We start from the raw sequence: 26,514 nt of genomic DNA, 5'->3' as shown, positions 1-26,514 counted from the left end.
AATCGTGTATGAAATAATGAAAGTATGAAACAAATATTTTGGTAAAATATGAAGAAATTCTTCTTAGGAATTTTATTAAGGGGTGTCAAAATATAAAGGAAAATTATATAAGTGCTATACTAAACCTTCAACTTGTATGAAGAGCTGTTAACACTTGTATATATTGTTAAACCAAATTTTGACTTATATAAATGTAATTTTTTGACTAAGGAATTTCAAGGTGTCCTCCGCCCCTGATCTGATGGTGTTTTCTAATTCAGAACGATGCTCTTGAAAAATAACAGGCGAACACTATATATCTATATAACAATCGAATTATACAAATTCTGATTTTGTACAAATCAAACAAATAACAAGAATTGAGAAAATTATAACCGCGAATTATAATTATTTCTTAAACTATAGCTATAATACCTAATATAGAGTTAATATTTGCTATTCTGCATAATTTTCCTCTATATTTAACCTACAATTATCTTTGAGGATGTTACAAGTTTTATTATCATTTTTACTACTCAATATATTTTACATATGCTGGGCAATATCTTCCCAAATTGCTGCCACAGTTTCTTTTTGAACTGTTTCTAGTGCTTGCCTTTGATTCTCATCAAAGTAAATTATTAACAATTGTGACTTACAAATTTTTTATATAATTTTTGAATATATAATTTTTTTCAATAAACAGAATATTTTGTGTTCAAATTCGAACTAGAAAAATAATTAGTCTAATTCTCATTTAACAAACTGTTTTTCTTGTACGAATTTGAACATAACTTATTCTATGTATGGAAACGTAGGATGGTCAGTGGGTAAAGATAGTGACGGCCGACAATAATTCCCATTTGAGATTGACTCATAAGACTGCAACATTAAATGGGCTGACCTAATTTCTAGTAAAAGCCCATGTAAGATAAGCCCAGCCCAGTTTTTTTAACAAAAAACGCAGTTCCTATGAGAATCACCAACAAAGTACTAAACTCGTTTAGCCATAAACAATACTTTCTTCGTTTAGGGTGTGTTTGGTATTAAGGAAAATGTTTTCCTGGAAAACAAGTAGACTTTGGACTTATTTTCTCATATTTGGTTAGAGAGTAGAAAATATTTTTTTCGGAAAAGATTTATGTGTGTTTGATTTATGAATGAAAAATATTTTTGAGAAAATCTATTTTAATTTTACTAGAGAGTAGAAAATAATTTTTGAATTGAAACTGAAAATATTTTTTAAAAACAAACTTAATTTTTGGGGGGAAGGGTGGAGGGAAGGCGGGGGGAGGGAGGTAGGGGTGAGATGGGGTAACAAAATAAAAATTTGAAATTGAAAATATTTTTAAGAACAAACTTAAATTTTTTTTTGGAGGGGGTGGGCGGTTGATCGGGAGGGGGGGGGTCGCGGGTAGGAAGTGGGGGTGAGGGGTGAAAAATAAAAATTTGAAATTGAAAATATTTTTTAAAAACAAACTTAATTTTTTTTTGGAGGGAGTGGGGTGAAAAAAAAATATTTTGAAATTGAAAATATTTTTTAAAAACAAACTTAAATTTTTTTTGGAGGGGTGAGGAGCTGAGGGGGGGGGGTCACGGGTAGGGCGTGGGGGTGGTGGTGGGGTGGAAAAATAAAAAAATTGAAATTGAAAATATTTTTTAAAAACAAATTTAAATATTTTTTTTGGAGGGCGGTAGGAGGCTAATGGGGTGGGGGGGAGGTCACGTGTTGGGGTGAAAAAATAAAAAATTGAAATTAGAAATATTTTTTAAAAACAAACTTAAATTGTTTTTTTTTGGGATGGGGGTGGGCTGGTAGGGGGCAGGCCGGGAGGTGGGGTCGGATGAAAAATAAGAATTTGAATTAGAAAATATATTCTACAAACAAACTTCAATTTTTTGAATTTTTTTTTTTTGGGGGGGGGGGGGTGGGGAGTAGGGGGCTGGCGGGAGGAGGGGATAAAAAAAATTAAAAATTGAAGTTGAAAATATGTTTTTTTTTTAAGTTTTAAATTTATTTTTTTCAACAAAAAAATTGATTTTTGATGTTGAAGGAAAGTTTTGGAAAATGTTTTCCTTCATTTTCGAAGTGAAGTCATTTTCCTTGAATTTGAGGAAAATGAGTTGATTTGGAAAACATTTTCCAAAACATTTTACCCAACCAAACATGAGAAAATTGGAAAACATTTTCCGTTCCTTCATACCAAACACCCCCTTAATTTCAATTTGATTTAGAAAAAATGTTTCGAAAAAAAGTGAAAATAATAATTATAAATACATCATAACATTTACATGAAAATACAATTAAGTTACTTAAAGGTACTCCCTCTATTTCAAATTAACTGAATTTTTTGAATTTTTTTTTATTGTTTAAGATAATTGCATTGTTCAAAATTTAAGATGAATGTTTGAATTATTTTTTTTATATTTGCACTTTCCTTTAATGGAGTTTGATATTTTCAAGTAGATAAATTGCACTACTTTAAAAAAATACATTTATGCTTTCACAAGGATAATTGTGAAAAATACGATTTAAATTATGTCCTTGAGTATTTTTTTTAATAAGTGTGCATTGCCTCATAAATTCAGTTAATATGCAGTAGAGAAAGTAATTATTTATTACCCCATTGGTTCCTATTTATATGTCGTCCTTAAACAAATAAGTAGTGCTTAATATTTGTCATTTTACAAAATCAATGCATGCCTTGAAAGTATACGTTTGACCAAGGATAATGATAAATTTAAATTTACCTAATTTCTTAAAAAACGTAAAAATTAAAATTCTGACATATAAATAAAAACAAAGGGAGTAATACGTAAAACAGTAATCTTTGTGAACTATCAATATGAAAAAACAGAAAACAACAAGAAGAATGGGGAAAGTGTGGTCCATTGTAATCCATATCAGTGACACGTAATGTTTGCCTGGAATTACATATTCTTAATTAATTAGGAGCTTATTAATTTGGTAGAATTTTCGCAGTACGTTCTTCGAAGGAACCTAACATGAAATTTCTTAATTAATTAGTAGTAATTTGTTTTAGCATCAAACTTGTGGAGGTAATTAAGTCGAAATTCATCAGCAATAACACTTTCTTTACTAAAGAACAAAAAGAAGCAGCAAAAATACAATGCCTAGAACTGTATACTTGATTTAGAAACATATACTATATATTTAATTAATTATTTTAAGTAAATTGGCCAGAAATTTTACCTATAAATATCGAGTAGCCTGCACATTGTTGTTATGGAAGGGATGATATTAATGGAAATCCAGATTTTTCTGAACTCTCTCCCTCAATGGCTGTTCATATAATTATGCTGCTACTTTGCAGCTTAATTAAATAGCAGCTTTGGGGGGTTGAGTCCAGAAAGCTCTTGCTTTCTTAGTTAAGCGTTTCTCTTGGAAAGAGGGTCGAAGCCGGTGCAGGATAGTTTGCTTCTAGTAGTTTTGGCTCGGAGGTCAGAAATCTGCAACCTCCTCTTTAACCACCCTACTAGGGGTCGTATTTGGGCCATGTTAAGTTCGGATTGGAATGAGGAGAATTTAGACTTCGTATGTGGACTTGGCAATTTCTTTTTAATCTTTGGGGCTAACTTAAATCTAATATTCATTTCTTCATTTAATATGATATCAGAGTCAGATTCATCACAATTCATGATTTATTAATGATAGGCCTCTCATATTAAATTGTCCACAGACCAGATATTTAGCTACCCTTATGTGTGAGAGAGGTGTTGAGGGACCCACATTGGCTAGCTAGGTTTCAGAGTTGAATTAGAAATAAGATTCATTTTTTATGAACAAATTCATCGCTTGAAGGACAATTCTTTTTTACTATATGGATATTTTTCATCCTAAAATATTACACCATTCTGTTATTAACTGATCATCTTTTGGTTGCAGTTATGACAAGTTAAATATTGAAGAATTGTTGAAATCGATCAAATATGTAGAGAACGAAGACTCTGAATTGTGTAATCAAGAAGACCTTTCAAATACTTTCTCTGTCTAATTCAGAGTTATATAACTTTTCTGGTTTAGCCATTTGGAACAAAAGTTTAGAAAATAACCATCCTTTTCTTTTATTGTAATTCATGAAACATTTAAATTATCGAGAATTTTACTAGTTTAAACGATTCACTATATGAATTATGAGCTTGTTAATGAAGGTTCAATTTTTCGTCTCCATTTTTTAAATATATATATATATATTAAATCACGATATAAATATTAGGTAAAGATGCAAAAGTCTATAGATGTTTGACAATTATAATAATTGTATAATCGGAATTTCCAAAAATTATATTTACCCAACTTTTAAAATATAGACAAAATTCAAATAGTGGTTAAAAAGGAATATTTGCATAAATCAGCCAATTAAATCAAATTCGCATGAGATAAATCTATTAATAAGATAAAGCAATCATCATAAAAAAGTCTTCATTTAGGAGACTTAAACTAAACTTTTACATAATTAAGAGTAATCATTCCAACCATCCACCATAAGAGTGATGAATAAGATTGTACTCTATGTTGCATTATACTCGCTTTGTCTCTAATTTCTTGTCCACTTTTGAATTGACACATCTATTAAGAAATTAATTATTGACATAGTGAGTTTATCATTTTACCTCTATTAATTATGAAGTAAATGGATTAAAAATTTAAAATTTTCAAGAAATTCTACCTTTTTCAAAGTAATTAATTGAGGGTATAATAGGTAAAATTATTTTGTCCTTTCTTGATTTGTCAAAATGGACAAGTAATTAGGAACAACTATAAAATTCAAATTGGACAAGTAATTAGGGACAAAGAGAGTATTAATTAAAGAATATAGCAAATACATGTGTGATTTAGATTACTGAAATCGATTTGGATTGTTATACATATAGCTATTTGATAATTACTTATGTATTATTTCACTTGATTTGATTATTTTTACAATAACCAAATAATTTGTGGTTCATGTAAATTCATTAATTTAATTAAATTATTTAAAATCAACAAAATAGAGCTCAAATACGTGAATTCGTATAATCAAGACCAATTAATCATTATTGTATAATCAGCCAATAATAATTTATGTTTGACTACAATTTCAAAAGTATTTTTAGAGATAACATATACATTTTAAAATTGATTAACGTATACGTACTATATACTATAGTCTTATTTACACTTTGCGTAAATACTTCAAAGACAAGAACAATCAAATTACATTTTAGTGGAAATCAAATTAATCTAATAGTGTGTACAAATCAATGATAATAATATAGCATATAGAATATTGTACATGTTTATAGTTAAACCAACCACTTCAAAGCAAATCTGTTGGATGATAAAATTATTAAAGATACAAAATGATTTTCCAATCAATACATTTTTATAGTTTTTACAATTTCTACATTAAGGGAGAATTCACTATCAACAAGATCTATTAATTTTTTATTCGCAATGTCATAAGATTCCTTTATTTTTGTAATTAAAGCAATCAAAATCCAAAAAGATAATATAACTAATTAGATTTCCTTTAAAATAATAATCATTTATTTTCTCTATTAACACTTTAATGGGAAAAGAAAAAAAAGGAAGATTAAAATTTAAGATATATATATATATATATATATATTACTATATAAGAAGAGTGAATAAGCACACTCTTCATTGGCCTACACAAAGATGGTCCACCTACTTTTATACACTCCTCTTTCATTATATTTTAATTTTTTCCTTTTTAAATAGTACTAAAAATTACTATATAAGAAGAATGAATAAGCACACTCTTCATTGACCTATCACAAAGATGGTCCACCTACTTTTATACACTCCTCTTTCATTATATTTTAATTTTTTCCTTTTTAAATAGTACTAAAAAATAAATTTAAAATATTACAAATTCGATTAACTCTCAAAATTTTACGCGAATAGACGAAGGGAATAACATATATTATTTGAAAAATTACATTAAGAATACCATAAACCACAATAGTTAACAACTTACAATATTTGAAAAACATATTAACTCTCAAAATTTCACATGTGTCACATAAATTGGGACAAATGGAGTAACATATATTATTTGAAATTACATTAAGAATATTATTAATCACAACTTAAAGTATTTAAAAATAGATAACATATATTATTTGAAAATAATGTAAAAAATATTATAAATCATAATAATTAACAATTTAACGGATATTGTGCCCGTGCTTGCATTTAGAAGTGAAAATGTTTAGGAGCTTAAGGTCAATTAGTCAATTGATCGATTTGCCCTTCTTCTTCAACTTCCTCTATTTACTACAAAAATAGTACTAAAATCAATTTAAAATATTAAAAATTTGGTTAATTATTGAAATTTCACATGTATTGCATAATATAATAGAGTGAGTAACATATATTATTTGAAAATTATATAAATAGTACTAAAATATAGTTTAAAATAGTACTAAAAATTTGATTAACTTTCAAAATTTCATATGTACTGCGTAATTGAGATTGAGTGAGAAATACATAATATTTGAAAAATAGAATAAATATGTGATATTATTAGAAAGAGCTTTAATATATATTTTAAAAATTATTTTGTCTTCCGTATATGATTTTCTGCATATATGTGGAGTTTTAAAGTTTTTAACATTTTAATATAGAAATATGATTATTTGAAAATTTTAGTACTTTCTTCATTTAAATTTTTCCTTATTTTTCTTTTAATTTGTTCTAGATTTAAAAATTACATAAAAAGTACTTAAAATCACAATGTAATAATATAAGATATTAAAAAAAGCATAATTAAAAATCATAAAAGAAATTTTATTGACTTTTTAATTCCATATTGAAACAAAAGAAGTTTGTTTGAAAATAACATAAAAAGTACCGTAAATTAAAGTAAAATAACAACTAAAAATATTTAAGAATCATATAAGAAATTTAGTTGAGTTTCGTAAAAGTACCTACGTCACATAAAATGGAACAGAAAGAGTAATATATATTATTTGAAAATGATATAAGAAGTGCTATAAATCACAATAAATTAACAACTTCAAAATATATTTAACAAAATCACATACAAAAAATTATATAACTCTCCAAATTTCATCGCTGTCACATAAATTGAAACAAAGAACTGCTCCGAATTTATGTTACTTACTTTCCTTTTTAGTCAGTCCCAAAAGAATGTCACATTTCTATATTAAGTAACAATTTGATTATAAAATATTTATTTTACCCTCAATGAAACAATTTACAGTCATACAAATTTATATCATTCATTTTGGACCACAAATTTTAAAAGTCTTCATTTCTATTTTAAACTCCGTGACAAATTAAACTATCTCACATAAAATGAGACGGAGGAAGTAATATATATTGGGCTCGCGCTGGCGCGGGAACCTAATATCTAGTATATATATAAAGATAGAAAATTTAAAAGGAAACAAGAGTCAAGGATGATGGGTGACCAAATAGGGATGCTGAAACCAATCTCAACCGTCGATCCTAATTTCTACTCTACCTCGTCGCGGATGCAAACGTGGCAAACTCCCATTGGTTTAATTCACGTGTCATGAAGTTCCATTGGCTACAACAAGTCGATGCCATTTTTCCTCAAGATCTATTTAAGCCCTCTTGAATATCTCGTCTTTCGTACTCTTTAGTTTCTGAAGTGTTCTTTATTTTCTCCTTGATCCATTCCTCCCATAGTGGAAACACCGTTAGGGTTTTTCCAAAATCCAGATCTCTGATACAGTTTCGATTATTATCTTCTTCGCATAGTCCACAACGGGTTATGGAAGAAACTAGAAGGAAGATCTGGGCGCAATATGCGTTCCTGTTATTGGCTTGTTGCTTCTTCTCTCAACTCTACGCTACTTCTGATGTGGTAAGATTGTTATCGGTAACCGATAATCTATACCTGCGATTTTGTTTTTGTGGTTACTGGATCGATCTGTACTGTATTGTATTGTTCTGAGATATGTTTTTTTTTGCTGATCTGTAGAAGTTCTACGAGTCATTTGATGAAGCATTTGATGGGCGATGGATCGTATCTGAGAAAGAGGAGTATTCAGGTGAGTTTTTGTCTGGATCTCTGAAGTATTGGTTTTGATTTTTTATGTTACGTTCATTTTTCACTCTGTTGCATCGACTGTTCATAGTATTGGCTGCTACTTTGTCATTTGCACTTCTTCAGATTCATTTATAACTTGTTGATAGAGTTTAGGAAAAGAATCAGAGGGTTGAGAAGTAATTATGCAAATTAACGCTAAATGAAGAAACTATGATGAAGGAACGTAACTCGTTTTAATGTTTGCTTGGTAAAAGTGGAGAGATTAGCTGCTACAATGTCATCCTTTACTGATTTATGTATAACTTGTTAACTGATTAGACTAATGTCATCCTTGCTACTGATTTATGTATGACTTGTTAACTGAGTAGACTAATATAATCAGAAGATCGGGAAGTAATTATGCAGCATTAAAGTTAAAGGAAGAGACAATAATTAAGGAATATAACTTATTTTAATTTTTGTGTGGTAGCAGTGGTAGTGATTAGCTGCTAAAATAATCAGAAGATTAGGAAGTAATTATAAAACATATTAAGGCTAAAGGGTAAACAGTGTTTAGCATAATTTGTTTAAAATGTTTCCTTGTTGGATACAGTGGAGCGAAAATTTTGTGATGTTTCTTAGCTTTTATGGATGTTTATCCTGTCTCTTAACTATTTAAAATTATGTAAGTTGTATTAGGGTTTCAGTGGTGCTGGTAAGTGATCCTATAGTAGTTACTAAGTGCAAGTATGCTTACTCTTGAAAATTGAAAATTGGAAGTCTGTGTTGCTTTTGAAATTTGCTTTCAGTTGTGGGACTTTTTTGAAGGTGCAATTTATGTGCCTCATGAGTTCTGACATACTATTATGCAGTCTTCAGCATTGAAATATTTTGATTATTCATGCTAAATATGAATACTGAATATTCATGAAGCCACTTAAATGTTTCAAGTCTTATATGTTTGCGCATCATGTTTACATTAATGATATGAAGTCAAATCGTTGATCTTTTAAGTTGCACCAAGTCTAAATTGACATTGTGTTGTGTATCAGGTGTGTGGAAACATGCCAAGAGTGAGGGACATGATGATTATGGACTTCTTGTTAGTGAGAAGGCTAGGAAATACGCCATTGTCAAGGAGCTTGACAATGTTGTTGACCTCAAAGATGGAACTGTGGTCCTTCAGTATGAGGTTCGCCTCCAGGATGGACTTGAATGTGGTGGTGCTTACATAAAATACCTCCGCCCCCAGGAAGCAGGTTGGACCGCAAAGGGTTTTGATAACGAGTCCCCCTACACAATAATGTTTGGACCTGATAAATGCGGAGCCACAAACAAGGTGCACTTCATTTTGAAACACAAGAACCCTAAAAGTGGAGAATACGTTGAGCACCACCTCAAGTTTCCTCCTTCTGTACCAGCTGACAAGCTAACCCATGTTTACACTGCTGTGTTGAAACCGGACAATGATGTTCTTATCTTGGTTGACGGAGAAGAAAAGAAGAAGGCTAACTTCCTCTCATCTGATGATTTTGAGCCACCACTCATTCCTGCTGAGACCATTCCAGACCCAGAAGACAAGAAGCCTGAGGACTGGGATGAGAGAGCCAAGATTCCAGACCCAGATGCTAAGAAACCTGATGATTGGGATGAGGATGCACCAATGGAAATTGAAGATGAGGAAGCCGAGAAGCCCGAAGGATGGCTGGATGATGAGCCTGAGGATGTTGATGATCCTGAGGCCACTAAGCCTGAAGATTGGGATGATGATGAGGATGGTGAATGGGAGGCTCCAAAGGTTGACAACCCAAAATGTGCAGAAGCTCCTGGTTGTGGGGAGTGGAAAAGACCAATGATCAGAAATCCAGCGTACAAGGGAAAATGGCACTCTCCACTTATTGACAACCCCAATTACAAGGGTATTTGGAAGCCAAGAGATATCCCCAATCCTGACTATTTTGAACTTGACAAACCCAACTTTGAGCCTATCGCAGCCATTGGCATTGAGATCTGGACAATGCAAGATGGCATATTGTTTGACAATATCTTGATTGCGAGTGATGAAAAAGTTGCAGAATCATACAGGAAGACTGCCTGGAAACCCAAGTTTGATGTAGAAAAGGAGAAACAGAAAGCCGAGGAAGAAGCAGAATCTGGTGGCCTCAAAGGATACCAGGTAAGGGATTGGATTTTTCTTTACCATATAATTTCTATGCTTCTGATTTGTTCTCATTTCACACAACTTGAAATATGTGCTAATACTTTGCAGAAAGTGGTATTTGACCTCCTCTACAAGGTAGCTGGTGTCCCATTCTTGGGTGAACACAAGGCCAAAGTATTGGTAAGTGGAGGAACTATTGTTGTTGCATTATATGGTGTGGTTTTGCTGCAAGTGTCTAATACATCTTAACTTATTCTCCAGGATCTTCTCGAGAAAGCTGAGAAACAGCCCAATATCACAGTTGGTGTCGTTGTCTCAGTCGTAGTTGTTGTCTTCTCAGTTCTATTGAAGCTTATCTTCGGTGGGAAGAAGCCGCAGCCTGTAAGCACTAACTAATCCCTGTCATCCTAGTTAAAAGAGAGCAAGGAAAGAACCCACTAGTTTTTTTCGTTTATCTTATGTTTCTGCTGTGTGTATATGCAGGCTATAGCTAGTGTGGAGACTGAGAAAACTGACGGAGCTGAAACCTCGACCTCCAATAGTCAAGCCGCTGAGGAGAAGGAAGAGCAGAGTGAGGATGCTGCTGCTGCTCCTCGTCGGAGGACCAGGCGCGACAATTAGGATGGGAAAGGTTCTAGTAACCTCAGTCGGACTTATTTTAGATTTTTGAGCTAGTAGTTGTGTTCCTGTTGTTTTGAAATCCTTTTCCTCTTTTCTCAAATTCTTGATGATCAAGGCAAGCAAGTTTTTCCAGCAATTTGCTTCCCCTCAAAACAAGCATGTATCACAGTTAGTGTATATGAGACAGTTTTTATCTCGATGTCGATTGATCCGAGTATCCTCTCCTATATCATAGATTTTTAAAGAAAACAGATTTTTCTTGTTTGCTTTCTTTTACCGAAGGCCTATTATCCTTCATAATTCCGTTTAATTTTCTTTTGCAAATTAGTGTTGATTCTTTTGATGCGATGTGTATATAAAGCATTTTAGATTATAATGTTTTGTTTGAATATGCTAAATAATATTATCTTTTAAAAAAAATGAATTATTATATTATTTCTTGGTGAAATGTACACTCCTTTACCCCCTTCCAATCCCCTATAACCCCTCCCCTCCCAATCCCCTATAACCAAAACTATATTACTATGAATAGACAACGAATAAGTTACATTTATATTTCATGTCTTCCCTTGTTAGGTTGTTTATTATTTAAAATTATTAGGTTGCTAATATTAACTTGTATTCGTTAGGTTGTTTATTATTTAAAAATATTAGGTTGCTAATATTAACTTGTATTAGCTTATCATTTAGTTTAATATAATTATCCAGGTGTTTTTTTTATTAATATATAACATGTCTATTTATTTTGTTACTCCTGAATTTTTGAAAAAGTTTGGGATTTTTAAATAGTTCATCTTTTCAATTACATTGTATGAATTTAAATATATGTATCATATGTATTATTATTTCATTTTATTTTCAAAATAAGTTTAAAATAATTCTCTCACTCCCTCCCTCCCCCCCCCCCCCCCCCCCTTCTCGTATATGCATTTTTTTTTCTATATGTTAATTATTTTTCGATAATTTGATTAAATTAAAAAAGAATATGATAATTTCTATATAATCTAATATGTTAAGTTTTTTTATTGTCATACTTTTTTTGCTCCAGTTCTAAAAAATTATTAATTTGTCTCAAAAAATATTTTTAAAAAATAATAGTGCATGTATACTCTGAAAACTATCCCACTTGTCTTTTAAAAATTTTATTTTCTTTGTTTATACAATGTAACTAATCAAGAAAGAACGCAAATATCACTTGATTTTATAAAATAGAGAACACATAAAATCAGTAAAAAATATTCTTATGCTTACAATAAAACCTCACTAAATTAATATTCGATAAATTAATAATCTCTCTAAGATAATATTGATTTATATACATAAATATTCTATTATTACATATAATAAAGGTGCTAAATGTTAATATTCTCTAAAAAAAATTATAATATTATTTTATAGTAAATTAAATTTTAATATTGTCAATAAATTAATAATTACAATTATATTTATCAATCATACAACTCAATACAATATGATACACGAAACTATACAAAATGCCTGGAGAAAGGATTTGCACCTAGCCTCAAAAAGAAAAAGTAATAGGAAAAAAGTAATAGGTCACGTGAAATAAGATTCCACTTTGTTCACCAAATATAGGGATTTGTTGTTAGGTTATTATATAAGCCGACTGGGATCAGAGGCGTATCCAGAATTTTGAGATGATGAATGCATTATTACAAAAAGGTGGATCTAAGATATAAATTTGATTGATTTAACATTTAGGTTCTTATCACTAAAAATAATTAAAATTTTAAAATTATAGATTCAAAGTTATTTTTACCTGTCCAAACCACTTAGAGAGACATTACCAATTTTAAAAAGGAAAATAAAACAAGGTAACTAAAAGATTCAAATTTCTAACCTCACTTAGAGAGGTGCACCCAACATAATCGCACGGTATAATACTTCAAGTGTGGGTTCACATATCTATATTTAAATATTTTTAAAAAATATAACACTACTATATATGATTTCAGGAGGGGAGCATGGGTTCAGTGAACCCGGTGACCCCCTCCTGGATACGCCTCTGGCTGGGATGGGAATGGTTGAGATAGATTTGCCGATGGCATAAAAAATGCCTGATTGGTCGGAAATTCCACTTGATCTGTTGGTTTCGATAGGTAGATGTTTGAATCTGATTGAAGACTACCTAAATTTTGGTTGTGTTTGCAAATCGTGGCACTCTGTGGCTACCAAGACCAATTTTAACAATGACATGTCTAGAGCTCCTTGGCTGATGCTAGCGGAGGAAGAGGGAAATTTCGTCCGAAATTCTTCAGCCTCTATAATGGCATGATTTTGAACAAAAGGATTCCCAAAGCCAGCAGAAAACGATGTTTGGAGTCTATGGGTTGGCTTATCACGGTAGGAGAAGAGGGTGAAATTAGTCTGCTACATCCCTTCTTTGATGTTCACATTGAATTACCCCATCAAAATACCACAGTAGAGTACACCAATCATCATATTAACCCACTGACTTGCTTTACTAGCAAGACAGTTTTGTCAGCTACTCCTTCTCACACATCCGACTACCTTCTCATGGTCATTGACTGGAACTTCAGGTTTCTCAATTTTTGGAAACTTGGAGATATTAGATGGACTAGAGTTACATGGGAAGGAAACAATCACAGGTTTTTTTTTACTGATTTGATATATTTTAATAATCAAATATATGTCGTGGATTATTGGGGCAATCTCCTAGTTTGTAATGTTGCTGATGTTGTTAGCCCTAGACTCTCTAAATGTCATATCATACCATCTGAATATGATGAACATTTTCAATAGCACTCATACATCCTAGAATCACTAAGATCATTATTTGTAATTGTGCGATATGGTGTTCAATTTAGGCTAGTCCAAAATGATTGCGACAAGATTCCTTTAACGCACGATCTAGAAGAAATAAGTGATGCTGATCGGGATGTAACATATGGCACAAGATATTTTTGAGTTCTCCAGGTTGATTTAGCTGCCGTCAAAATGACGGAAACCAAAGAATTATAGGACACAACTTTTTTTCTAGGTGCTAATGCTTCTCTTTCGGTCCAAACTTCGCGATATCCAAGAATCAGGCCCAATCATATTTATTTTACAGATGATTTTAAGAAACATACATGTCCTATAAATGAAGAGGCTTGGACATGGGGTGTTCAACTTAGCAGATGGCAGCATCCAACTGGATTACAACGGTGTTTCCCTCAGTCGTTTTTGTCCTCCAACTTGGATAACACCAACTCCGTATTGAGTCATACATATTATTTATTTTGTTTGTTAGGTTACTTTTTACGTTTTTAATTTAAATAATTACAGTCGTTTACTTATGTACCTTTCTTATTTTCTTATAATTAGACAAAATATAATCAAATTAGTTGTTATACCTTCCTTGCGCATATTGTTTTGGAATGCAAATTGTTCAAGATCTAATGATCCTCAATTGGATAAAAGAACTTTGTCTTTCTTCTTCTTCTTCCTGTAGTGAACAGAAGAAAAAGAAGGTGCCCGACTTGATATTGAGATGTAGTCACTATTATACCATTAGATTACATTAATTCAATATTTTAAACAAAAGATTTAGATATACAAAAACTATACGAAAAATACTATAAGTAGGCGTTTGGTCATGCGATACCATATCACGATATGATATCGTGAGATGGAATCAGCGTTTGGACATGCGATTTTACGTTGATTTCATCTCATGATTCCATATCATGAGAGGTGATACCATATTCTCCAAAAACCATGATATGGAATTATATGGTGATTCCATATCATGATTTGAGATCTTTTAATACAATAATTGATCCATGAGTTTATATTTTGTTAAAACAACCCCACATTTATATATACTAACCATTTGTTTCATACGTAAATAAAATTTATAATCACATCATTACTTTTTAAAATTTATTATTCTCACCAACATATAGTCACTTTAACTCACACCTCACGATTGTGAAACTTTTCAACATTCACTTGAAACAATTAACCGGCATGTTAAAATAGTTGTCGATGCAATTAGCAAGATGGCACCAACATTTATACAACCAAAAAATATGAGTGGTGTACATTCCAAAATTCGACATAATACTCGATTTTGGCCTTGGTTTAAGGTAAAATTTCAATCACATTAATAAATTTATTTCATGGCCTTAATAAGTGCACTTTATATTTTATGTGTAAGTTATTAGTATTTATTTACATATTTCCTATCAACTTTGTTTAAAGAAATAAAATTTATTTTATGACTTTGCATTGTCTTGGAAACACTATTTTTATTACTCTTACAAACATTATTTTTATGAAGTGCATTCTATAATGCTTCCAATTTATTTTATGTTCACTAAACTAATATTGATGTATTTTTTTATTTGGTAGGATTGTGTGTGGTGCGATTGATGGAACATATATAGAAGGGGAGGTTCCTAAAGCGGTGCAACAAGCATATCGTAATCGCAAAGGAGGTTCCTAAAGCAGTGCAACACTACAAATTATGTTCAATTTTTTTTAAAAAATTAAAGTTAGATGAAACAATTACTTAAGTGGAGAACAAATAACTTTGTAATAATTTATTATGCGATTTTATAATTTTTTTGTGTATTTGATAAGATTGAATAAACAATTGGGGTTATTTTAATAGTTTTACAACTTATGAGATTTTTATGTTTATGAGAAAATATACAACACAAAAATTCCATATCGCATGGCCAAACGGGCCCTAAATATGATGAAAAAATATATCGTAAAATGTTAGTCAAAATTCTTATAATACTTTCCACTACCATATTTTCCATTATTGTCCTTTATGAAATCATAAATATAACGTAATGCAATTTATGATTTTAGAAAATTTTCAACTTCATTAAAGGGAAGGAATGCCTAGATCATTTGGAAAAAAAAAAGATGCGTCAGTCACGCATCCTAATTGGTGAGCTTATGCCGATCATAATTCCTTCCTTGCTCTTAGTTTGCTTTAAAGGCACCATTTTTGCGAGTAAAGAGAACATGTGCTAACGTCATAAAACACCATCATAATCTACTCTCCCTATTGATCCAAATAAATTGGATTCGGGGGTCAATCAACTTTAATCCACATTCATTATTGTCTTTCTACAATAATGATATGGATTTGGTTGATGATCGGATCGACGATTGATAATCAATGTTACCATTAATTAACATAGATGTCTAACATCTTAAACTTTGAATAATACAATTATTTTGAACGAAAAAATCACAAAAATTCGGTAAACATGAAATAGAGGGAGTATAACACAATAAGATATTAATAAAATACAGAAACAATACCGACAAATGGCAATCATCCAAATAGAACATAAATGTTATATGATTGGTTAATTAGATACTGTCTCAAATCAAATGAGGTTCATTAATGGCAAAATTTTCCAGATGCTGGAAGTTTTGCTTTGAGGGCTCAAAGTAGCAGTAAATAGAGGAGGGGAATGAAGATTGAAGAAGAAGAGCAGAGAAAGTTGAGTAGAATGTAACTTTATATCCAGATATTTGAGTCAGCTTTCACGCACTTGAATTTATTTCACGAGATACGTATTACGTCCCACCAACAATATGTAGCAGGAACTCGGTCTACAAGACCTAAAAAAAGATGAAAAGAATGCCTAGTGTTTTGGCTCTGAACCACTTGCCACTAGGCCGCACTCTACAACTGAGAATCTATACGTAGATCACAGTTTAATGGTAATGTAATTGCTGCCAACAAGTTGAGCTAGCAATTTTTAGGTGCCGACGGCTGATCCTGCTGACTGCGCTGTGGCCGACGATCTAATGGAGAAAGTTGATTCTTGCTGAATAGGTCAGAAATCAGAAATATTTAAAGGTAAAATCTGAAACAGTGAAGTAATTTTGTCGTAATCAAGTCAACAGTTCAAGCAGTCAATGCTTTTAACTATTAAATAAATTTGGGGATTTCAGTTCATAGGGAAAGGAAAGGGAGGATCGAATATTTGGCGCCTTCAATCAGAAGGAAGGCATTGATCCAGAGTTTTTTTTTTTAACATACTACAGAGGGTTGCCGGAAATATAGTACCCATGGCTTGTTACGCGGCGAGTGAAAAGGGCGGCGACGTGTTTTTCCCAATTCCGGCACGTTCAGTTCGTCGGTCTTTGCGCTTGCCCATGTTCGTGCTTGTATTTACTTTGTTGCTAAATAGCAACTGTGTTTCTTCATACTCATCAGGATACTGGGATTTTACCTGCAACAATTCCACAGATATGGTACGCTTTCTCTTGGACTATTTTGACTTTCTAAGCTTCTAGTACAAGTAATGTGGTTCTGTGTTATCACTGTGTTGTTAGATAATACTAGAGAGGAATGCAGCAAAGTTTTTGTTAGCACATTTCGTTTCCATTGCTGGCTTGAGTAGAGGCTATTGTGTAGTCAATAACATAAATTAGAAAATCCTACTAATCCATTATGAACTTTTGTAAATAATAAATGAAGAATCTCATCTCCAGCTTGTTATTGAGAAGATTAAACGCCCAAAGATACTATCACTAGTGAAGTGGTCAATGCGGGTTATATCCGTTTCCTGAACTATCATTTGTGGAGGTTTTATGGACTGTACTGCTTTCTGTCTAATTATCTGACCATTAATCAGGAAAGAGGGAAGTTGGGTCCCCAAAACCCCGGTGTATGCTCAGGAAAGGCCACACATCTTCCAGTTTGTGAATGTGGATTCAAAATGTTGGACTCTTGCTTCTTGAATAAGAACAAGGTACTGTCGTGACAGTTTAATTATTCTGGTTATCCTTTGTGCTCTGAACTAGAGTATAAAGCAAGACTATATTTAGCTATTCTGTTCTTTCTTTTCAGATGCTTGAAATCGAAAAGGGAGCAAATGACTTTAACATACCCATAATCAGATCCAACCGAAAGTTAGTTGCCTCTATTGATGGAGGTCTGCATAAACCGTCTTGTTTAGTCTTCAATTCTGCATGGAAGGCCCGACAACTAGAACATGAACCAAACAAAAAGCTCAATTATCCATCACCTGCTGGTATACAAAGACCAAAAAGTGACGAGGATATCGCATTCATGAGTGTAAGTGCTCCGTGTTATTCCCTTCAGATCTATATATCAGGACTTATGTGCTCAAATTTATGGCATTTTCCATCTACTCATACACCTATACTTTCATTTCAGATTCTTGAACTTGGTCAGCTTCTCAAGGTAAATTTAATCACATCAGTGGAGCTGACTGGAATTTTCTTGAAGAGACTGAAGAGGTGTTAGAACTAGTGTTTGCTTTCAATTATTTCTTGCTATTGATTATCTAGTCCTCATAATGATTCATCTACTGGGGGTGTCGCAGGTATGGTCCTGTTCTTGAATCGGTCGTTACAATTACTGAAGAATTAGCATACAAACAAGCAAAAGAGTCTGATCAACTGCTTGCTGAAGGCAAATATTTAGGTAACAGTCTGCCAAATTCCTCTCCACTAACCTCTTTCACGTATTTCCTATTTACATTCATAATTTTGGATTTTCCGTCAATCAATCACTGAACTATGCCTCAGTAATAATGAATTCTCCATATCCATTCCGCTCTATTCAAAATTTTGGATTTTATATATGAGTTTTTATTTATACAACTGGAGTGAGGGGATTTTGTGGCGAAGAGACGAAATAGGAATTTGGTTTTAAATCTCCATAGATGTCATGGACCCAGGACCTTTACATCTGAAAAAAGTAGTGGTATACATCCAACTTCTCCATAAAGAAATATAAAATGTGAGCATAGTAAGTACCATGGAAGGAAATTTTTATATGTTTATCAGCCATATCAAAATTAGACCATCGAAACATTACACATAATCAGGAAAATCGTAAATCTTCAAGCTGTTCAGACTGATATTTTCTTGATGCCGTAATGGTTTACCTTACCCTTCAAGCACTTAAGGTTGTTCATTTTCTACAGTTACCTTTTCCAGACAGAGTAATCTTCCAATGCTTCCTTCGCTTCTCATCTCATGCTCTGAATTAATTTTTCTTGATTTCTTTTATTTTAGAGAAGCTTACTTTAGGATTTTATGGCATTGGTAGCTTCTTGAAATGATATTTCTTGGTACTTCTTTATGAAATTTGGAGTAATACGAAAAATGTTTTCTCCAATGTTTTGTTGGATCACTTTCCTTGCGACATTAATAGTCTCATAACCCTTTTTAACAATATTTTGCTCTCTAGATTCTCTGTTTTAACTCAAAGGGATTACAAGTATAACATCTTCTTTTCTATACAGGTCCTCTTCATGGGATTCCTTATGGTCTGAAGGACATCATAGCAGTACCTAACTATACCACAACATGGGGTTCAACATCTTTTAAAGTCCAAGTTCTTGATATTGAAGCTTGGGTTTATAAGAGGTATAACTAATCATGAATCAACGACATATAAGGCCAGATCTAAATATCCATTCTTACTGTGCGTGTATTTGTAATAATCTAGATATGGTTGATGCAGGCTGAAATCTGCCGGGGCAGTTCTTGTTGCAAAGTTAGTAACTGGTTCTTTAGCATATGATGATATTTGGTTTGGTGGTAGAACAAGAAACCCGTGGAATATCGAGGAATATTCTACGGGATCATCAGCAGGTCCTGCTTCTTGCACCTCAGCAGGTATCTTTGAGCTATCGTGCTATACCTGATTAAATTCCAAATTATGGTACCTGTCTTCTCCATTTGCAATTATGACAATTCTGCTCAATAGCTATTGTCAGTTTGTATCCCTTTTGGAAGATTGAAATGGGGAAATGATGTCCTTTACTGATTTATAATTGATTAGTAGGCAGAACATATTGTTTTAAGAGAGTCTGGTATTGCAGGTTTGGTTCCATTTGCAATTGGTTCAGAAACTTCCGGCTCTATTACCTATCCAGCTTCCCGCTGTGGCGTGACGGCACTGCGGCCCACTTTTGGAGCTGTTGGCCGAACGGGTGTTATGAGCATAGCTGAAAGCTTGGTACTCATATTTCTTCCACAGTGCAATTCCTTTCCTAACATTAGTTTTGATTACGATACACTAAAATCTAACTTTTTGTCAGGATAAATTAGGCCCTTTTTGTAGAAACTCTGTGGATTGTGTGGTTGTTCTGGATGCCATTCGGGGAAAGGACCCAGATGATGTTTCATCTAGAGACATATCCTTTGGAGATCCATTCTCAGTTGATATCACAAAGCTCACTGTTGGATATCTTGAGGATGCTGAGATGGAAGTAAGTAGCTATTTTCCAATATCGGATTGTGGCTGAGTTAATTGGGTTCTTTATCCTATTTGACGAATATCTTAACTGGATTATATTGTGCTGACGATGACAGGTCGTTCATGTACTTCAATCAAAAGGAGTGAATATGGTCCCATTTAACCTGAGTTACACTGTTGATTCTGTCCAAGGTATTCTCAATTTCACAATGGATGTTGAGATGCTGGCTCACTTCGATAAATGGCAGCGCTCAAATCTGGATGATGAATATGAAGCCCAAGATCAATGGCCTATTGAACTTCGCCGAGCACGTGCCATATCTGCAGTTGACTATTTTCAGGTAATTGTCCTGACCTACAGAGTTTCTCTTGGTTTAGATGTTTAAAATGTTACTATTTTTATTTCCATTGGTATAGGAGAAGAACTTAATTAATTAAATTCTTTCATACATCTCAAAATCTGACTGGCTTAGTTACAGAACGGAGCTCGTAATCCACTTTTAAACCGTTGGTTTAGAATTTGTCAACACTAAGATCAATATTTGTATGTTATTTAACCAGGCACAAAGAGCTAGAGGTATATTGATTCAGCAAGTAAGAGAAAGTTTCAGTGTTGATGCATTTATTGGAAATGCAACTGACTGGGAGAAAGTTTGTGTTGGCAATCTTGTGGGTTTTCCAGTAGTAGTTGTTCCAACAGGATTCAAAAAGATATCTGATGCACCATCAAATGATACTCGCAGGAGAACAACAATAACTACAGGAATATATGCTCCTCCAGACCGTGATCATGTCGTAAGTGTTCTTTAGTTATGATCCTCTTTTTAGTGTAGTAGCAAATGTGTAAAGGACACGTGCTATATTATCTGGTCTTGGATAAATGTATCATCTTTGCTTTGTTGTTGAGTCCTGGGATTTCTGGACTTAAACAAGAATTGGATGACTTTGAACTTCTGATTGTGCTGCTTATTACATGCACTCGTTCATTTTGTTTGTTTCGTTTATGTCCAGGCCCTAGCTTTAGCAATTGCTTATCAATCAGTCACCAATCATCATAAGCAGCGGCCACCAATTGATGACCTTGGGCCAAATGATCCTATTCCAGAATCACCAAAATCCCTGTAGTGGGGTTGTTTGTTCATGCTCACAAGTGCTTGATATGAGCCTCTATGTGCTTGAACCTGGTGTGATTCAGACCAACGTTTGTAGCTGCTAAAACTATGAAAGCATGAATCGCAATTTTCTGTTTGAGCCATGAGGAAGATAAAAATTATGTTTACTTCTTTCTCTATGTTATGGTTCTAATTCTGCCAATCTGTAAATGTCTGTAACTTCATATTTAGTGGATTATTTATCCAAGCTGAAGAGCAACACTTCTACCGAGGATTGAAATATTTTTTTTTTCTTTGATGATATGATGTCTCAGTTCTGAATTATTCTCGTGTAAACACGGGTAAAAGTTTTACATCCATTTTCTATACCAGGGATAAAGGGTATTACAAGGTTGCTTTAGATCTGGGCTAGCTCCATCTTTCTTTTTCCTTTTTCTTTTTTGGAGATGAGGTAATCGTAGAAACAATATTTGCGTGTTAGTATCATTTACTATTTTACTTTCTTCCTTTAAACGAAATGTTGTTGTTGCTGTCTTGACGATCGCGATTACCTAATCACGATAGATTCAGTTTTGAACATGTGCTGGAACAACCTGTATTCAAAACTGTTTGAAGTTGTTATTCGTTTGTTTTAAGTATTGAAATATAGATGTCTCAGAAAGGATGAATCTGGAGATATTGTTGTATATTTAACAACTTTGTGCCAAAACTTTATTCATCTGCTGCATCACATATCGTCACTCTGGTGATAGTGTGATTATCACTTGTGTTTCGAACCGTTTTTTGAGAAATCAGTTTCTGTTTTATAAAAAAGAAACAAAAAAAATACTGAAACAAATGTGTAGAAAAAAAAATCGAGTCAACAAGTTGTTTGTGTGCCCTTAAGGAAAATATAACTCCCTCACTATTGTCAATGATTTGGGTTACTTTCGGGATAGAACAGATAAATTAATAATGACAATGTAAATTACAGAACTTTGATGAAGCAAAATCACACGACACTAGTTGTTGTTTGAAAACGACGCACAAAAGAAGAGATCTTCCATTGTGAATAAAAACTAGGTGAAGTCTCAAAATTTATAGTCAGAAGTTGGACAATCAACATGTGTGAAAATACCTGTTGGAGATCTTCCATTCCCAATTCACATTACGCCTCATTTTAAAGCTATCTCCCAACAAGATTGTCCAATTTGCAGAGATGTCCTGTTAATGAAGTTATGTGTCACATGAGGTAAATCCACAAGATTTATAACATATTTATCTAAGTACCAATAACGTAAAAAGAATAATATTTTCTATACTTAACAAACATACTGTTTTATTCTTTCATTGTGATTTATGATAGTTGAGCATACTACCTAACTTCATAAAGATAGGCCAATCAATAATGTCAAATGGCGTATAAGCATCCTTTTCGAAAGTGACATTTATTTTGGTTAGATAGGCCCATTATAAAGATGAGAATTACGCAAAAAAATAATATCACCCTAAAACTAATATAATTATGACGAATTCATTTCTGTAAATAATAAAAATTTAGAAAATATTCAATTGTCTTAAAAACGACATTATTCAGTATTGGTGGTCATTGATGTGCTCAACTAAATTTAGATGGGAAGAAGTTAGTTTAATTAAAAATAGAAACGGATTCGGAATTAAAATTTTATGAATTTGATTCTTAAAGTTTTCAATAATAAACTCATTATATTATTAATATGGGGAAATTGTATGAAATAACAAACTATTAATTCAAATTAAATGTTATAGCCATATTTTCTTTTATTTGTAATTCGCAACAAACATTTTATGTTTTTTGTCATCCCATTTGTAAACTGAAATATACAAATAGACCCATTCGGTATACATATGTGTTGTATAAAAATTAATTGCATGACCCATTTGTATACCGAAATATACAAATAGACCCATTCGGTATACATATGTGTTGTATAAAAATTAATTCCAGGAGCCATTTGTATACTGATATATACAAATAGACTCATTCGATATACATATGTGTTATATATATGTAGTAATTTTGTTTATATACAATTACTATGTTTTAGTCTGTATACTGAAATATATAAATACATATTTTTATGTATATTTATATCGAAATATACACAATAGTCATAGCAAACATAAAGTTTGGTATGAAGCGCAATTATACAAACTATATCTATAACATACAAATATGATTTTTATGTTTGTTAAACCTAAAATTTACTCAATTAATATTACGAGTTCATATTTAAAATTTATACTAATTTTCATATATTCTTACATATAAATTCATAATTTACATCATTAATACAAATTTTGATACATTAATTCACCCAAATTAAAATCACGATCTATCTATCAAATGAAGGAGAGATAGTGGTGGAGCGTTAGTGGGGGAAATCAATTCACTTAAACATTTTTTTTTCCCTTTAAAAGGAGAGATTTTGACCTATTTGTGGACCCACAACCCCAAATAAAAATAATTATGGGACAAAATATATTAGCATAAAATTTATGTGTAATTTTACAATTCAAGCACTTCACGTAATACAATACCATAGACATGTCAACGTTACAACACAAGTGGACATATTAATTGGATAATTCCTATTTTTGGATTTTCATACCGTAAGAGGTAGGTGGGTATGTTGAGTATAAAAAATTTAAAACAATGATTTGTTTTATTTGCTTTTAGAATAATATAATTAAATTTTTATACGTAATTTTATATGAAGTAAATTGATCGACAATAAAATTATAATAAATTTACTTATAAAAAATACAGAATAAAATAATATTAACTCTAAGAAAATTAAATTGCCCTGAACTTCAATGACGCCTAGAAAGTATAAAAGTTTGAGAACTTAATATAATACTTGTGAAAGAATGAATTTTAGATGACATTCAACGAAAATGTAAGATATTATTTTTAAGAAAAATTATGTGAATAAACAAATATATCCTAGTTAAATTAGTTAACATAGCTACAATTTGAATTAATTATCATTTGTCACTAATTTATAGGCTTAATTACGCGGCCACGTCTGAGTTGTATAAGCATGTAGTTTTTGTAATTTGTATAATATAATTTGTATAACATTTGTATAATGTAATTTGTATAGCTTTTTAAAGTTTAGATGTTTATGTTTGTATTTGTATAAATTTTCGAGTTTTATCATATTTGCATAATTTTAAATTTACAATTGTACCCATATTTGTATATAGTTATTCTAATTGTATATTTCTATATTTTACTCATACAAAATATATAAATACAAAATTTTACCAACAAAATTATATTTATACAAAATATATAAGTACTCCCTCCGTCCCTATTTAGTTGTCCACTTTAGAAATGATACACAGATTAAGGCAACAATGATTAGCATAGTGAAGTTATAATTTTACCCTTATAGTACAATTTACAATTCCAAAATAAATTCACTCAAGATAACTAATCAATGCTAAGTAAGAAGTTCATAAGTTTATTTACTTTATTTATGACAACTTTATTTAAAAAAGGGTATAATAGGAAAAAAATTGTTGTCCTTTCTTGATTTGTCCAAATGGACAATTAAATAGGGACAACTAAAAGAGGAAATATGGACAACTAAATAGGGACGGAGGGAGTACAAGTTAGTTGCTACTATTCTGTTTATACAACCACAAATAGAAATAGCTCATTTATCAAAGCACTTATTCCACCAAAATTGTATCAATGATTCAATCAATCAAAAATAATTTATACAAAAATAAATACAAATCAATTAATACTAACCAATTTATATAAATACAAATGAAAATAACTCAATTATACAATTACATGCGAATTATACAAACATGAAGATTATCCATAGCAATTAAAACTATAGATACAACGCGTAATCATTTTAACGGTAGCCAATTGCCTAACTAAGTTTTCTAAAGTAGCTATTTGTGAAAATTTTACAACTATTTATAACTATATTTCAAAGATCGAGTACCATAAATTAAGCACTCACAAAGCTCGTTAATTGTCTGTCATCATTGTCGGAATCATGTGTAACAGTTTGATTATTTAGATAACATTGATTTGATCCATGTATCGTAGCTATTACTGGAGATTTATTATATTTTTTTACTGACTCACGCCTAACCTGTCATTTTGCTGCATGCAACTTTCAATTCAACCACCTATCGAGTTTTTTTCCTTTTCTGGTAACACCTATCGAGTTTAGATGTTGTTATATACAGTCTTATCTCTTAATTGATAATTATTAATTTATGTTTTTGTCATGACTAATAATTAGCAATAAGATAAGTTATCAATAATTGAGAGTGTAATAATAATATCAAAATCTTATGTAATAGCTTGATCATTTAAATTATACTAACCAGATCCATATCTCGTGTCTGACATCGCATTATTAATTGCAATTTTTGTTGACTCATACTTGACTTGTCGCTTTTGCCACATGCACCTCCCATTCAACTATCCACCAAGTTCAATTTTTATATTATATAATTTTATCTCTTATTTAGTAATTACTAATTTATATTATATCATGATTAATAATTAGTACTTGGATGCGTTATTTATAATAGAGTGTGTAACAATAATACCAGAATCTTGTGTAATGCTTTAATAATTTGAATAACAACAATCTATTTTGTCTCGTGTTAGACACCACAATTCTGATTTAATTTTTGCTCATTAATGTATGTCTTATTGCTTTTTGCCACATGTACTTACCAATTCATTCACCTATCGACTTCGAATTTTATCTCATATAGTCTTATCTCTTGTTCAGTAACCGTCGACTTAAGTTATATCAAAATTAATGATTAGTAATAGAAAAAGTTATCTATAGTTGAATCGAGAGTGTAACAATAAAGTTTGAATCGTATGTAATGATTTGATAAGTTGAATAACATAGATTGTCTCATGTTTGTTACCATATTTTTAATGCAAATTGTGTTGACTCGTGTCTAGCTGTCACTTTTGCCACGTGCACATTCGATTCAACCGCCCATCGAGTCCGCATTTTATCCTACCCAATTTTATTTTTTTTGGTAACTACTAACTTCAGTTATATCAAGATTAATAATTAGTAACCAAATAAGTTATCCATTTCAAATAATGTAACTGTAATACTAAAATCCTTCCGGATAGAATAATAAAAACTACAAAAATACCTATAATATCCTTCAAACCCTTTCTACTAAATAATAAGACGAAAAGTAATTTTATAAACAAACAATTTTATCTTAAAATTATAACATACATATTATTTTGTAACGGTTTGATCAGTCGAATAACATTGATTGTCTCGTGTCTGTTACCACATTTTTAATGCAAAATTTGTTGACTCGTGT

General features: G+C 31.6%; 2 protein-coding genes and 1 pseudogene across 2 annotated transcripts; all 3 read left to right on the top strand.

The window, feature by feature from the left end:
• Positions 1–7,597: 7,597 nt before the first annotated feature.
• On the top strand, positions 7,598–10,979 carry LOC125832717 (calnexin homolog 1). The gene is made up of 6 exons (XM_049511934.1): positions 7,598–7,862; positions 7,980–8,049; positions 9,080–10,203; positions 10,297–10,368; positions 10,450–10,569; positions 10,672–10,979. The coding sequence occupies exons 1-6, from the start codon at positions 7,770–7,772 to the stop codon at positions 10,807–10,809; spliced, it is 1,617 nt and encodes a 538-aa protein (XP_049367891.1). The 5' UTR covers positions 7,598–7,769; the 3' UTR covers positions 10,810–10,979.
• Positions 10,980–12,883: 1,904 nt separating this feature from the next.
• On the top strand, positions 12,884–13,758 carry LOC125832278 (uncharacterized; annotated as a pseudogene).
• A 2,699-nt stretch (positions 13,759–16,457) lies between these two features.
• On the top strand, positions 16,458–21,424 carry LOC125832471 (uncharacterized). Its single transcript, XM_049511622.1, has 12 exons — positions 16,458–17,061; positions 17,445–17,561; positions 17,660–17,887; positions 17,990–18,072; positions 18,159–18,259; positions 19,086–19,209; positions 19,307–19,461; positions 19,668–19,804; positions 19,887–20,057; positions 20,161–20,385; positions 20,606–20,839; positions 21,056–21,424. The coding sequence occupies exons 1-12, from the start codon at positions 16,876–16,878 to the stop codon at positions 21,167–21,169; spliced, it is 1,875 nt and encodes a 624-aa protein (XP_049367579.1). The 5' UTR covers positions 16,458–16,875; the 3' UTR covers positions 21,170–21,424.
• Positions 21,425–26,514: the final 5,090 nt, after the last annotated feature.

The sequence above is a fragment of the Solanum verrucosum genome, unplaced genomic scaffold (genome assembly GCF_900185275.1).
Source record: "Solanum verrucosum unplaced genomic scaffold, falcon-dt-bn FXZP01000009.1, whole genome shotgun sequence".
Classification (NCBI taxonomy): domain Eukaryota; kingdom Viridiplantae; phylum Streptophyta; class Magnoliopsida; order Solanales; family Solanaceae; genus Solanum; species Solanum verrucosum.
Note: the sequence above shows the minus strand (reverse complement) of the source record. Positions and strands in the feature narration are given on the sequence as shown.